Source organism: Myotis nattereri (assembly GCF_964212035.1).
Source record: "Myotis nattereri genome assembly, chromosome: 13".
Lineage (NCBI taxonomy): Eukaryota > Metazoa > Chordata > Mammalia > Chiroptera > Vespertilionidae > Myotis > Myotis nattereri.
In genome coordinates this window covers 61,035,052-61,050,324 of record NC_138088.1, presented here as the reverse complement: position 1 = coordinate 61,050,324, position 15,273 = coordinate 61,035,052, and the positions used below count along the sequence as shown (strand labels likewise).

Genomic DNA, 15,273 nt, shown 5'->3' with positions numbered 1-15,273 from the left:
CACACGACAGCCGCTCTCAGAGGCAAGGCCCGGGCTTTGGCCTCTCGCCAGGCAGCTGCCACCACGTGAGAGACGCCCACGCGCGCGTCTGCTCTGCAGAAGCAGAAGCTGTTTCACCTTTGTGCGCTTCCAGAAAGCGGCGTCCTAACCGGCTCAGCAGCACGTGCTCTTGAAAGGCCTTCGCGTCCGCTTCCCCCCCTCCTGTCAGCCTGCTGGAGTCCCTCAGAGACGGTCTGGTCACCCGGCCGAGCCGACCACACTGGCGGTTTGTGCCTCAGGGCCTCTGCTGAGTTACCTCGTGGTCGGTCTGCAAGTTGTCAAGCAGTTGCCATGCCTTTGTTTCCCCTTCAGGGAGGTGCTCGTCCACATAGGGAATTCCTGTATTGACAGTTGTTGCTTATTCGTGTGGGTTTATCACTGATGCAGCTATTGGAATTCCTTAAGGCTTTTTAAAGTTCCTAAGACGTTTTCCCCGGCCAGTGTGACTCAGTGGCTGAGCATCGACCCATGCACCAAGAGGTCGCTGGTTCGATTCCCGTCAGGGCACGTGCCTGGGTTGTGGGCTCGATCCCCTGTAGGGGGCGTGTAGGAGGCAGCCAGTCAATGTTAATGTTTCTGTCTCATTGATGTTTCTCCCTTTCACTTCCTCTCTCTCTAAAATCAATAAAAACATATAAAAATAAAGTGAAATTCCTAAAAGTTTTAAGCTATTTGGAACATTTTAACGTTTAATTTAAGTATTTTATTCTCTCCTGCTTTTAGATTGGTCCATTGAGTCAGTCTTTCAGCATGCATTGAGTGCTCAGTATTTTCCAGCAGTAGCTCTGCCCTAAAGCCGGAGACGATGAATACGCCACCGTCCCTGTGGCAGGGTCCTGGGGGGGTGGAGGGAGGAAGAGGTGGCAGCACAGGGCCGCACGGCGTTATGTGCTCGGGGGAGCAGGTGCAGTGTGGTGGCTGAGTGTGGGCGACAGTCCCGCTGACTCCGCTGGAAGCGAGTGTCTCCCTGGGCCTTGGAGCCCTGTCTGGGGCTGCCGGGAACCCACCCTCGGGAGAGGATTGGCTGGACGGTGAGACGAGATACGTGGGCGAGAGTCCTGCCCTCATGAGCGCTCTGTCAGTGGTGGCTGTTATACAGAAAGGGCCATATGAGCCCTACAGAGTCCACACTATCAACAATGCTTACCTGTGCTGGCTTTATGGAAATAGACGAAGCTGGAAATTCTGTGACAAAAGCGTGTCATCTGTAATGCTGGTTGTAAAGTCATTCCTTTCCCTTCCTATTTTAGGTACCAAAGCAGTCAGACTCACAGCCTCATTCTGAGAACCCGAGCCGCCCGGGGGACTGTGGGAAGAAGCAGGTGTCCTACAGAACTGACATTGTGGGCGGGGTGCCCATCATCACGCCGACGCAGGTAGACGGATGCTCTGCTGTGCTGGCTCCTTGCGGAGGTGGATGTCAGTGTTGTCAGCAGCACGGCTCCTGAGTAGTCCTGTGGCCGTGAACACAGAAAGCTTGCGTTTTTGTCTCTAGTTTCCAAAGTTAGGATAACGCCGACGAGGATGAGGAGAGGTTGTTACTCACATTGCTGGTGGGAATGTGAAGTAGGATGACCACTTTGAAAAAGAGTTTGGCAGATATTCATAAAAATAAACTTGCAGTTAATATATGGCCCAGCATTTATACTGCTAGGCATGTTTACACAGAAACCTGTACGTGCGTGTTCCTAACAGCTTTATTCCTAAGAGCCCCAAGTTGGACCTAACGCCGATGCTGTTTAGCAGGCGAGTGGTTAAACAGCGGTCAGACCAGGAGACGGCTCAGCAGGAAGAGGGGGGGGGGGCTGCTGGTCCAAGGAGCAGCCTGGCTGCATCCCCAGAGAATTGTGCTGGGTTAAGAAAGCCACTTTCACAGGCCCTCCTGACTCCACTGGCATCATATTCTCTAAATGGTAGAATAGGAAGATGGAGAACAAAGTCGTGGTTGCCAAGGAGCTGGAGAGAGGGGCTCAAGGGAGCTGTGATGGCAGGTGCTGTACGGTGGTGGTGGCTAGATGCATAGGACGCTGCACGCACACACAGATGAGTGCATGTCAGTCCCGTGAATTCCAGTGTCAGGTTTGATCATGCTTTGCAGTTAACAGGTTTCCTGTTTGGGGGCACTGGCTTGAAGGGTGCTAGGACCTCCTGTACATTTTAAAGTACATATATATTTTCACTAGAGGCACGATGCACGAAATTCGTGCAAGAGTAGGCCTTCCTGCCACCTGCGGCTGGCACCGGCTTCCCTCTGGCACCTGGGACCCAGGCTTCCCTTGCAGCCCCAGCTTTGTCTGGAAGGTCATCCGGAAGGATGTCTGGCCCAATTAGCCTATTATCCTTTTATTATTATAGATTGCTTTTAGAAAGGAAGGGAGAGGGAGAGAGAGCTGGAAACATCAATGAGCCAGAACATTGATCGGCTGCCTCCTGCATGCCCCCTACTGGGAATCAAGCCTGCAACTGGGCAAGTGCCCTGACCGGGAATCGAACTGGTGACCTCTTGGTGCACGGGTCGACGCTCAGCCCCTGAGCCACACCAGTGGGGGCCCTCCTGTACATTTTTAAAGGACCAGGTGCACCAGTTAATAATGCGGATTTTGTAATAAAAGAAGACACGATAATTTCAAGAGAAACATCAAAAGTGCTTTGTTCAAACTAACGTCCATCGCTAGCTACGCATTTCCCCATCTTTCAGGTAATTTGTGAATACCGTCCCAATAGAACTTTCCTTGTTTTGAGGCAAACCATTCACAGACCCAATTTCCCACGTCTTCGCACGTGTTGAAGTGCTGTTCAGAAAGTGCGTGTGCCATCGATCGGAACAAGTGGCCATCTGAAGGAGCAAGGTCTGGTGAATATGGGTGGTGGGTTCATACTTCCCAGGCAGGATCTTTTAATTTAACGCGTCTTTAACTGGGTTTGAAGTGTCTGATGGTGCGTCATCATGAAGCAGAATGACTTTGCCGTGTCTTCTGGAACATTCTGGCCATTTTACGATCAAAGCGCGGTTCACATTGACCTGGACGTTCTTCGTCTTTCACATGGAAATCATCACTTTTAAAGCTTTTGAACCCGCGCTCACAAGGATCTTGAGATGGAGCATGTTCACCATAAGCTTTCCGAAGTATATGATAATTTTCAGCAGCACTTTTCTGCAAAATAAAGTAATGAATTAAAACTTCCCGCAAATGCTCTTTTTTTGGCATGAAATTCAACATTTTTAAACCTAAATATATGATAACACCTTCAGAAAATTTGACATACGAAGTTTTGAAGCTTGCTGTCAACACAACAAAATAGCATACATATCAGATCGCCTATATATCAACATACGTGTAACTCCATCTAGTGGAAAAAATCCGCATTATTAACCGGTGCCTTGGTAACTTCCTGTGACTATACACTTATTTCAAAGTAACAAGTTAACCCCCACTGCCCCTGCCTCACACGGAAGCACTGGCTGCAGGCCTGCTGCAGACCAAGAGCAGCAGACAGGCGTGGCCGGTCCGTGACGGACAGTTACGGTCTAGGACAGCCGTGGGCAAACTACGGCCCGAGGTTCCGGGTCCGGCCCGTTTGAAATGAATAAAACTAAAAAAAAAAGACCGTACCCTTTTATGGAATGATGTTTACTTTGAATTTATATTAGTTCACACAAACACTCCATCCATGCTTTTGTTCCGGCCCCCCGGTCCAGTTTAAGAACCCATTGTGGCCCTCGAGTCAAAAAGTTTGCCCACCCCTGGTCTAGGACCGTAAATCAGCTCCAACACTTCACTCCAAATCTGTGTCCTCGTGCAGCTGAGATGGAGCCGGAGAGTCTGCTAGGACGACAACACGGCCTGCAAGTCTGCTTTCCCCCTTTTGTAGAGTTTAGCGTGTTTCCCATCACAGTTCACCCCCGTCTGTTGTGTGTGAGCTTCGGCCCAGCGCACGCGGGGAGGCATGTGCTGACGGTCCCGGTGCTCCCAGCGCCCGGCGTGTGGCTTCCGGAGCGTCCGCGCTGCGTCCTGTGCTGGGAGCTGAGCACCAGGAAAGGGCTTTCTCTTCTGCTTCACTTCAGAAAGAAGAAGCCAGCGACTGTGGCGAGAGCGCTGACAGAAACCACCTGAAAAGGTCACCCAGCCATCTCCCCTACTTCCCCCCGAAACCGCCCCCCGACAGCGCCGTCATCAAAGCCGGGTATTGTGTCAAACAGGGAGCCGTGGTGAGTCCGGGGCGAACGCGCGCACAGTGGGGTGTGGGTGTGAGCGGCCTCGGCTACAAGGCTTTGTTTTGCACCAGGACCCGAAGCGAGAGCGCAGCTGAGGAGTGGGGGCTGAGGGGGTGAGGGGGGCTGTTCTCGGGCCTCTTCACTCAGGCTCTTACGGTCGTGCTCCGTGAGCAGCTGGGCAATGATGCTTAGTCCACGGACCGGCCGTCGCTTTCAGGTGAACTTTCCAGCAGTTGCCTTTATTCCGGGAAGCGTTCTGTTGACCCCCCTGGGGAGAGGGTCATGTGGGGTGTGGGTGTGGGAGCCCCTCAGCACCCGCTTGATGCTGGGCTGGCCTCAGCCGGACACTCTGTGGCCTTGGCCCTTAACCTCTCAGCCTCTTGGTTTCCTGGGAAGGAAAATCACATCCTCAGCCCACCTCCTAGGTGTGCAAGGTGTGGGTCAGCCCAGCCGGCTCCCAGCAGAGCCGCGTGGAGAGAGCCACGCACCCTGTGTTTCTCGCCTTCGCAGCACCTTGCTATAGGGGGGCCGTTCTGTCCGTGTGAGCTAAATCTTTAGAATTTCGTAAGAAAAGAATGTTTTCAAACAAAAAAGACGAATTCTCTGAGTGAAGAAACACTGACACTCCCGCAGGCTCCTCGAGGTCTCCTCACTGCAGCGCAGCTCAGCGGGGTGTCCCGTCCCCACAGCTCAGCGGGGTGTCCGGTCCCCACAGCTCAGCGGGGTGTCCCGTCCCCACAGCTCAGCGGGGTGTCCGGTCCCCACAGCTCAGCGGGGTGTCCCGTCCCCACAGCTCAGTTGGGTGTCCCGTCCCCACAGCTCAGTGGGGTGTCCGGTCCCCACACCTCAGCGGGGTGTCCGGTCCCCACAGCTCAGCGGGGTGTCCGGTCCCCACAGCTCAGCGGGGTGTCCCGTCCCCACAGCTCAGCGGGGTGTCCCGTCCCCACAGCTCAGTGGGGTGTCCGGTCCCCACTGTCTGACCGCTCGGTTCAGGGAAGCTGAGGTTCAGGGAGCCGAGGTGCGGCCAGCCTCACCTGCGCCGTCTGCAGGGAGGTCAGAGCCCTCAGGCTGTGCTCGCTGGTGTGGAGGGCTGTCGGCAGATGCTCCTTTTTGGTTTTACTCTGAAGTCCCAAATGCCAACTCATAGAAATGCCAAAGTGCGTTCCCAAAACTACGTCATTGGCAAAAACATGTACAAAGGTTCCCTTTATTGGTGTTGATTGTCTGCTCGTGAGTGTAAATGCCCGCGGAGAGACGCCTGGTGTGGTTTCATACTGTTTCCTGTTCTCACTCTTGACCTCCTGGGAGCATTTGTTTTGTGGGGGCGGGGGGTGGGAGGATGGGGAAGTGCCTTTTTTTTTTAACTTTTAGAGCATTGACATTACGAAGCTGCATTAGACAATCATGTGATAGAGCTGAAGGCCAGCACCGGGCTGGAGTTAGGAGTTCAAGGCCTGACGGCGACAGCAGGGAAGCTGCGTCTCCCCCAGGGAGGGCCCGTGGGGGTTCGCCTCCGCAGTCGGGGGCGGTGAGCGTCCGCGTCCTGGAGGCAGAGTCTCATGTCTGTGCTCCCCTCTAGATGAAGAACTGGAAGAGGCGGTATTTCCAACTGGACGAGAACACGATCGGCTACTTCAAGTCCGAGCTGGTATGCCGCTTGGTCCTGCGCGCGCTTCCGTGTTGGCGGCTCGTGCCCTGTGGTGGTTCCTGCACGCAGTGTCTGTGCTGCCCAGTCCTGTTCCCTGGCCTCTGGTGGTCGTGCTTCTGGGTGGATCTTAAGGAAAAGGTTGCGTCTTCAGAGACATTTCACCTCCAAGGAGTTGGAGACACCAGACCCCTCCGTCTGCAGGTTTCCCGAAGGGCCTGGAGGCGGGAGGTGGGAGGCGGCGGAAGGGATTGCGTCTCAGCGTCAGCGTCAGCCTCTGGTCCTGCCGTCTGCCCTGCCCTCTCTCCATGTTTGCTTCTGGGAGCAGATCACTTAGTTTCTTCTTACGAGATGGTTTTGTTCTGTCTGAAGGTGGAATCAAAGATTAGAATGCCCTCTTTCCTCAGTTTGAGTGGCATCCTTATTTAAAACACTAGAGCAGTGGTTCTCAACCTTCCTAATGCCGCGGCCCTTTAATACAGTTCCTCATGCTGTGGTGACCCCCAACCATAAAATTATTTTCGTTGCTACTTCCTTACTGTAATGTTGCTACTGTTATGAATCGTCATGTAAATATCTGATATGCAGGATGTATTTTCATTGTTCGCGACCCACAGGTTGAGAACCGCTGCACTAGAGGCCCCATGCACAGAGTTCGTGCGAGTGGCCCGGCCCTCGCAGCCCTGGCTTCATCCAGATGGTCTTTCTGCTGTTCGGTCTGATTAGCACACGAGCTCTTTATTATACAGGATTCTTGGCACGTGACCCACGTTCTGCAATAGCCTGATGGGACACTGACTGCAGTTCTGTGCTTCACTCCCCTGGCCCCCCTCTTCCTGTTTGCTGGGACCTTTGAGGGGTACCACGTCTCTACAGGGTGCAGGGTATACAGAAGCGGTTATAATCTGAAGTTATTTTAAAATGAACTATTTTGTAAAACCTTAAAGATTGGTGATTTTAAAACTGTTCGGCTGTCGGTTGCGTTTTCCCTCGGTGCTCGTAAAATAGCAGGTCGGGTCATGCTGTCCTAGTCAGCGACCTGCAGTCCTCGTCTTGATGGAGCGTAGAGTGGGGTGGACACTGTTAGGGCCGTGATGGCCGGTGTCTGTGGCTTCGGTCTGGTGTTGTCACCTTGGGTTGGGCACTTACATATCTAACCCTCAGGTCCCTCAGGTGAGTACTAGCGCCTGTGGGTAGGGTGGTGGGAAATTCCAGGGAGCTGACCTTTAACATCTAGCGTGTGCCCTGGCACCTAGTTCGATGCATTGGCTTGTTAAAATAATGCGTCCATATGAGAGAGTCCGTCCTCGCACACTCACTACCTGGTACTGACGGGGAGGACGGGGCTATTCTGATGCTGCTGATTCCAGAAGCATCGTTTGGCGCAGGCCACCAGGTCAGACGGCCCTGAGGAGGCTTTTAGGAGGAGACGTCAGGTGTGTGTCTGTCTGTCTGCTCTTTCCCGCCAGGAGAAGGAGCCCCTACGTGTGATCCCCCTGAAGGAGGTGCACAGAGTCCAGGAGTGCAAGCAGAGGTGAGCGCGCTGCGGTGCTGGCTGTCGCTGCGCACAGCAGGGCTGCAGGCGGAGGGCTGTGCTTGCAAGATGGTGTTTTTCTGTATTTGTGTCATTTTCAATTTACAGTTGGGATATGCTAGACCTTTCAAAACCCTCGGATTAAAGTATTGAGGGTTTTTTTGTTTGAAAACTAAAAATTAGGAAACAATCCTTAAGCTTATTAATGAAAAGGAAAAACTTTAATGTGAACAACTTCTGTCATATTCGGCACATTGGTGATTAGCATTAGTATTTCAAGGTTGATGCAGAACAGCTGTGTGAGGCAATGTAATTGTGCAGTGCAAACTGATTTCTTCATGTTTCAAACTTTGAATTTTAAAGTAGTGTTCTGTACCTTATCTAAAACACACAGATAATTCCCTGGCTGGTTGACTTAGTGGATGGAGTTTCAGCCTGTGAACTGAAGGGTTCCGGATTTGATTCTGATCAGGATGTGGGCTCCATCCTCAGTGGGGGTGTGCAGGAGGCAGCCAGTCGATGATTCTCTCATTATTGATGTTTCTATCTTTCTCTCCCTTTCTCTTCCTCTCTGAAATCAATAAAAATAAATACACAATAAAATATACATATAACTATATAAACTTCATTTTTTTCAAGAAGTTGAAAAAATGGATAGCTTGGTTTTGTTAAATCAGTATTTTACCTCATACCTTTCTTGTTGATACACTAGAGGCCCAGTGCATGAAATTTGGCCTGCACCTTCTTGCAATCCGGGACTCCTCGGGGGATGTCCAACTGCTCTCTGTGGGATTGGACCTAAACTGGCAGTCGGACATCCATCTTGCAATCTGGGACCGCTGGCTCCTAATAGCTCGCCTGCCTGCCTGCCTGATCGCCCCCAACCACTCACCTGCCTGCCATATCGCCCCTAACCGCTCACCTGCCTGCCTGATCGCCCCAAACCACTTGCCTGCCTGCCTGATCTCCCCTAATCCTTCTGCCTGCCTGCCTCATCTCCCCTAATCCCTCTGCCTGCCTGATCGCCCCAAGCCACTTGCCTGCCTGCCTGATCTCCCCTAATCCTTCTGCCTGCCTGATCGCCCCAAACCACTTGCCTGCCTGCCTGATCTCCCCTAATCCTTCTGCCTGCCTGCCTCATCTCCCCTAATCCCTCTGCCTGCCTGATCGCCCCTAACTGCCTGCCCCTGCCGTCACAGCTTCGTCCGGAATGATGTCCAGAAGGTCATTCAGCGTATTACTCTTTCATTATTATAGGTAGATATTTGGCATTGGGTAACTAAATGAAAAAACCTATCAAACAACTGCTGTTTAAAACTTGGAAATTTTTTGTGTTAACAGTGACATAATGATGAGGGACAACCTCTTTGAAATTGTAACGTCATCTCGGACTTTCTATGTGCAGGTAAGATACTTACTTGAAGGTTATAGATCCTCTTCGTGGGAATCAATAATTTTAGAGGGACTTGCAGGTTATGAGAATAAGCAAAACATAACGACAACTGCAGTTATTCTTTTTAATCATTATTGTTGAAAGTGTGACATACGTCCCCTTTTGTCCCCCATCAACCTGACAACCACAGTTCACCAAGTGTTACATGTGAAATTATTGGTAGGTCATATGTTCAGCAAGCGAGGGTGCTCCTTGCTGTGAGTTAGTTGAATAGAATTAAGTAGTATTTGGAGGAAGGGAAATCTACTTTACTTAGAAGCTACGTGTGTACTTTGACCTTGGATTATTTTGCACATATTTTGGAATTTCAGTTCCATCGTGTCTGGTAATTTTGTCACGTTGGTACATGATAACAGCAGGCAGTAGAGCTTAGGTTTCACTGACGGCATCTGCATTTAAGTTTAAAACATACTTTTTACTCATTGTATTAATCAGATTGGAGTTTTTAAAAAACATTTGTTTTTGTTTTATAAAACTTACATAGGCTTATTGCAGAAAACTTAGAAATTATAGAAAAATAGGAAGAAAAGGGTGATTTATAAAACACAGAATCCCACAACCAGGCAAGCATTCTTTTTTTCCCCCACTGCCTTTCTTAAGGCACATATTTGTATAACAAGAGGAGTATCCTGCGTCCTGGCCGGATGGCTCAGTTAGAGCGTCGTCCATACCCCAAAAGGGCTGTGGGTTCGATCCCTGCTCGGGGCGGGTATGGGGGACAACTGATGGAGGCTTATCACATGGATGTTTCTCTAAAAATCAATACACATGTCCTCAGGGGAGGATTAAACAAATACATTTCTTCAGGATGAGTTTCTAGCTCTAGAGTAACTCTTCAGGGCACAGACCTCTTTAAACCTCTTTATTTTGCCAAATGGATTTCTCGACATGTCCTCCTATTTGCAGTGAATGAAGGTGTATGATTTACTTTTGCCTATTTTGAAGTTTTTCTTTTAAAAAGTATTTAATAGCCTTGTTTCAAAAATATTATCTTGATTCTTTAAAATTGTTGACCTTGTAGATTGCAGACTCTAGAAGTGAAGGACAGTATCTCCGTGCCCCTCCTGGGGCCAGTGTAGTTGGGTGAGTCACAGGAGGTCTGTCATCCACGCTGGAAGCCACGGTCCCATCAAGGTCGATGCCCTGGGCTGTGGCGGCCATCACTGCTCTTCGGGTCTCGGCACTGCTCTGAGTTACCCCAGAACACCGCTCCCCCAGCAGTGCCTGGTGTAAAATGATTTCTAAGGAGTTTGAAGTCGTTGCCTTGGAATGATTTGTTGTTGAAGCTGTTTACTCCCGAGAGCGTAGGTCGGGTCTCAGATGCAGGAGCCGGTGTGGAAAGTGGACTGAATGCGCCCTTTCTCCCTCAGGCCGACAGCCCCGAAGAGATGCACAGCTGGATCAAAGCCGTGTCCGGGGCCATCGTGGCGCAGCGCGGGCCTGGCCGGTCGGCGTCTTCTGTACGTGTCCTGTGCCCCTCGGTTCCCCATCCTGTCAGGCTTCCTCTCCCCGAACCCTCTGGTTTCTTTCCGTACGAGATGTATCTGCATGGTGACTTCACACCAATGGGACCTGCGGAGAAGTCGTGCATTTCTAATGTCGTGCTTCCCGTAGTGGACGGACACGGAGCTCCCTGCACTGTCGGTCTCACAGGCGTGGCAGGGATGAGAAGGAGCGCTCCCTGCCTGTGTGAGGTCCTCGCTGGTCGGTCTGGGTTTGGTACAACCAGCCAGGTCTTAGTGCAGGTGGGGCCTGGCCACGGAAGCCTTCAGCCACTGCGTTCAGCTTCCTGAGAGGTCGGTTAGGGTCTGTGGGCTCACCTGTGCCGAGACCACCGCGCGGTGGCAGCCTCATGCGCTGATGGCTCGCAGGCAGGGTTTCAGCTCACGGGCCGTCAGGGTTTCTGCCCGCGAATGTGAAAGGCTGCTTGTGTTTACAATCTTAATTACCTTTTGGTGGTACCACGGGAAAATTAAAGCAGCTGAACATGCTGAGAAATAGTAAGAAAAAATGTTGTTAAATTTAATTCACCACGTTCAGGCACAGCACAGGAATAAGATTTACCTTTAGAGCACCTTGGTCGCTGGTGTCTGATGTGAAAATACCAGTTGTGCTGAGGAGTGCAGACATAGCGAGGTGCCACTCAGGTCTGCAGAACGTAGGCCGATAAGTAACATGATCGCCTGTTATCTAGACCCAGCGTGAGGCGAGGTTTTTGGCACTTTCAGCATTTCCCTGGTGGTAACGCCCTTTTTAAAAAAAAAATATATATATATATATATATATATATATATATTTTTATTGATTTCAGGGAGGAAGGGAGAGGGAGAGAGAGATAGAAACATCAATGATGAGAGAGAATCATGGATCGGCTGCCTCCTGCAAATCCCCCACTGGGGATCGAGCCCGCAACCTGGGCATATGCCCTGACGAGGAATCGAACCTGGTCAGTAGCTCAGCCACTGAGCCACGCCGGCCAGGCTGTAACGTTGCCTTTTACTGGTTTCCTGCTTTTAGTAACCACAGACCAGTCCATACAGATCCACCTTTCTCGCTTCTTAGTCACGCCTTCTCCCCATCCTTTCCGGACGATCAGAGTCCCTTTCCCGATGTTGCTTGGTCACCACCTGTCCCTGTGACCTCCCAGGGTCACGGAGCTCTGCGAGCGTGCTGCCTGTGGGGAGAGGAGAGCGGGAGGGCGTGTCTGTGCTGGTGGCGGGCCGCGGACTGTCCGCTGACTCAGCTCCTCTCTGGGTAGGTCGACTCTAACCCTAGCTTTGCACTGTGTTCCAGATGCGGCAGGCCAGGCGGCTGTCGAACCCTTGTATTCAGAGGTACACACCCAGGACGGGGGGATGCGGCACGTATGTGGGCGCGCACGCACGTGCCTTCTCACTCCCTACTCACCCGTCCGTCCTAGAAAGTCGAGCTAACAAACTGCCTCCCGCAGTTGCCGTAACCTGTTGACACTAACAGCCCTCAGGTCGGAGTCGCAGGAAAAGTAACAGCGAGAAACGACTGACTGACTGGAGGCCGTAGACGCTGTTGCCTAAAACCCACTGGCTGGCCTGCCAGTTTGTTTCCATGTTTTCTGTTTTGACCTTTTTATATGACACCACTCGACGCGCATCCTCGTTCTCACGTGTGCAGTCGTGCATGCCCGGGCGTCGGACGGACTCTGCTGTAGTTTGCATGGCACTGAGTCTCAGGCGACCGTCCGCCTCCCGTGGGCATCGGTCACGTGGGGAATTGGCCGCCCTTTGTTCCCGGAGCCACTGGTGTCATGGTGCGCGCAGCGCTAGGAGCTGCGGGCGAGGCACCTGCAGGTCTGAGACCGTTAGACGCGAATTGAAATCAGCCGTCACCCCTGAGCCACTTCATAGCTGTCCCAGCGGCTCAGTCTGTACCCATGTTCCCTGACGATCGTAAGCCAGATGAATGCATGGCATTCAAAACCAAACATGCAGTTACAGAGAAAGCAACGAGCCTGCTCGTGTGGCAGTGGCATTCAGGCGCGCTGGGCACGTAGAACGTGTGGCCGACCTCCTGGTGCTGACTGACCGCAAACGAAACGAAGCAGCAAAGCCGGCCGCCGTGAGCGCAGCTGAGCGGGCGCCTGGACCCGTGCCCCTCGCAGGCTCGCTGCGTCTTCGGGGTCGGCTCCCAGCACCACGCGGGACAGGCCGGCTCCTTAGTGAGGGCGGCCGCCACTGCTTCACACGCTCCTGCACACGCCTGGCTGTGGAGAACGTGCACACGCTTGCTGCATGGCTCACGCTTCTGCTGTGTGTGTGTGTGTGTGTGTTTTGCTTGTTTCTCAGAGGATAAAGCCTCACATGAGCTACTGACCGTGTCGTGTGTGACTGACCGTGTCTGACTGACCGTGTCTGACCCCCACTCCCTTCCAGGAGCAGCCCGGCGGCCCCGAGCCCCAGCCCGCGCCCCGCACCTCCACCGCGCATCCCACCGCCGCTCGCAGCAGCTCTTTGGTCTCAAGCTTTACCCTGGAGAAGCGAGGATTTTGTGAATCTCTTACCAAGGTCAAGCCAGGGAGCCTCAAGGTCCAGACTGTCCCTCCAAGAGCACCAGCTTCCCAAGTGAGCGGACGCGCCCTGCCCACCCCTCCCGGCAGGAACGGCCCTCCGGAGGGGCAGCGCGGCCCCATGGACTTGGACTTGGACGACGCGAGCCTGCCCGTCAGTGACGTGTAAGCTGAATGCTCGGCGGCCGCCATGCCAGCCCCTCCCTCTCCTGAGGCTTCAGCCAAAGATGACAGGGTGACAGGTCTCCACAGCCTGTCCCACGGCCTCGGATGTGCTCCTCCTCAGCTGGTAAACCAGGGGCCTGGGCGTGGCGAGTGCAGTGGCGCCTTTTTAAAGGAAGGACAGAAGCGGAGCCTTGTCTCGGCGCTCCCACGTGTCGTGCGGTCTCAGTGGGTGAGGAAAACGTGTGTGTGATGTTCCGCCTAATGAACTTGATCGTTACGTGTTTATCCATTTAAAACATTAAAAATGCTTATCAGTTATTTTGGTCGTTTAAAAAAATTGCTACTATGACTTCCTCTTAGACGATGAATATTGACACATTGTTACTGGTTAATATTATTGAATGGAAATTGCCAGACAGACACCTGAGCCCCGATGTCTGGTGCTGTGATCTGTCCCAGAACGTGGGCGGTCTGACAGGACAGGCTTGGTGCCCTGGGTCTCACGGTGAGCGTGATTCACAGAGGGTGTTCCTGGGCTGTGGGCTGTACTGGGTGGAGAAAAGGGCAAAGTAGATTTTAAAACCTGTCTATTGGACATTTGTTAAATGTTAAAAGGTTAAGTAAGGCGGCAGTCGTCATTGCTGTATCAGTGGAAATTATTTGGTGTGAAGTTTCTGGAGACCCGGTTTTCCCATGAAAGTTTGTACAAAGTTCTTACTTGTTTGTGGGGTCCGTCAGAGACCCAGGTTCACATGCAGAGACACCTCCCACGCGCTGTGGCTGCCTGTCACTCAGCCTCGATTCAAGTGCCTGCGCGACATCCCATCACTGCCCAGTCCTGCCTGACTGGCTTTACACGTCGTGTTGAGTAAGGTGGCATTTTATGTTAGAGATACCGGATGCTGATGTGTAACTGCCTGTGCAATATTTATGCTTCAAAACACAAATGCGAGTCCACATTGTCTTGGGGAGTCATAAATGTAAACATGAGTATCAGCACCTCTAAAAAGCCCTGCGTCCGAGGTGCTGATAACAGACCAGTCGGAGCAAGTGCCGCTCTGCAGTTCAGTCTTAAACATTTGCTTTCAGAAAAGACTCTTGAATTCACATGCTGCTATTTTGTGATGTTTCACCATTTCACAGTACTGTTTTGTTTTGAATTCATACCTGTCCTCATTTTCTAAGATGAGTTCTTGTCTGAGAAAGAGGTCGCTGTCCCCGACACTACTGCCCAGCGTTGCCTAGCGCCCGGCGCGTGAGGAGCGCACCGCCAGCTTCCTACTCATAAGCTCACGTCTTCAGTGTTTGTTTAGGGTTTTCCTTCTCCGCAGCTTCATCTGGAAGTGATGGGAGGAGAGGTGGGGAGTCTCTCTCACTTCTTATTCATTGTGCCGGGGACGGCGGGGCTGGGAGCCTTGGACGGGTCTTGGTACCGCTTCTGCATCGCATGTTTATTTCACATATTTTGGTAATTTGATGTTTTCCATAGTGACAAAATACTCTCTATTTTGGGACTTTTAATGGAACTACCCTTTGACTCAATAGCATAGGAAAACATTCTTGTGATTTTGGGGTCTTCTGATATTTATCTCAATACTTTTATAATAATATGAAAATTATTTAATTATTTTAAAACATGCTTTCTTTGTAAACATGTCACATCTGAACAGTCAGAAATTCCTTTGAACACCTTACTGTTTGCAGCATTTTTCTGTACATGTAACATGCCTTCTTTCAGAATGGGGACACGCGTGTGCCTCCCAGCATTTACCTATACACGCGTCTTTATAATCCCGTGGTGGGACACTGTAACAACGAGAATAAACCGCTCAGAACTAATCCCAACTCGCTTCTCACGTGGTCTGGTTGTGTTCTGTCAACAGTGAACAGGGCTGCACGAGTGGGTGTGGGTAACTGACGAATGTGGACTTCAGGGCAGGCTGCTTGGCGACCCTCCAAAGACATTGCACATGAAAAACACGTCTGTGTGGGGAAAAGCCCGCTTGTTTTGTAAAGTAAAACGTGTTCTCCTTAGAAAGTTACATGTCGGCTTCAGAGCTGGGGTGGCAGCCGGGGGCTTGCTGTGCAGGCTGGGTGGGGAGGCTGGACGTGACGGGAGGGCTGATGCAGCGGGCTCGGATGCCCAGGGGCTGTGGACGGCTCGTCGGGGCCCCGCCCG

The 15,273-nt window shown here is 51.9% G+C and overlaps 1 protein-coding gene across 5 annotated transcripts in view; it reads left to right on the top strand.

The window, feature by feature from the left end:
• The window catches only part of PLEKHA1 (pleckstrin homology domain containing A1), a 36,450-nt gene extending 21,506 nt beyond the window's left edge, over positions 1 to 14,944 (top strand). Inside the window, exons 6-14 of one of the 5 annotated variants that reach the window (XR_013996753.1) lie at positions 1,290 to 1,415; positions 4,106 to 4,249; positions 5,835 to 5,903; positions 7,370 to 7,434; positions 8,634 to 8,691; positions 8,776 to 8,839; positions 10,258 to 10,347; positions 11,681 to 11,721; positions 12,796 to 13,424. Coding sequence is in view for 3 of the 5 variants with exons in the window: in XM_081105156.1 (XP_080961282.1) it covers positions 1,290 to 1,415; positions 4,106 to 4,249; positions 5,835 to 6,104; positions 7,370 to 7,434; positions 8,776 to 8,839; positions 10,258 to 10,347; positions 11,681 to 11,721; positions 12,796 to 12,988 (993 nt within the window). In the remaining 2 variants the exon portion in view is untranslated. Of the gene's footprint in view, positions 1 to 1,289; positions 1,416 to 4,105; positions 4,250 to 5,834; positions 6,105 to 7,369; positions 7,435 to 8,633; positions 8,692 to 8,775; positions 8,840 to 10,257; positions 10,348 to 11,680; positions 11,722 to 12,795 lie in introns of all 5 variants that reach the window. The other 4 variants (XR_013996754.1, XM_081105156.1, XM_081105158.1 and 1 more) reach the window with 4 other exon arrangements.
• Positions 14,945 to 15,273: the final 329 nt, after the last annotated feature.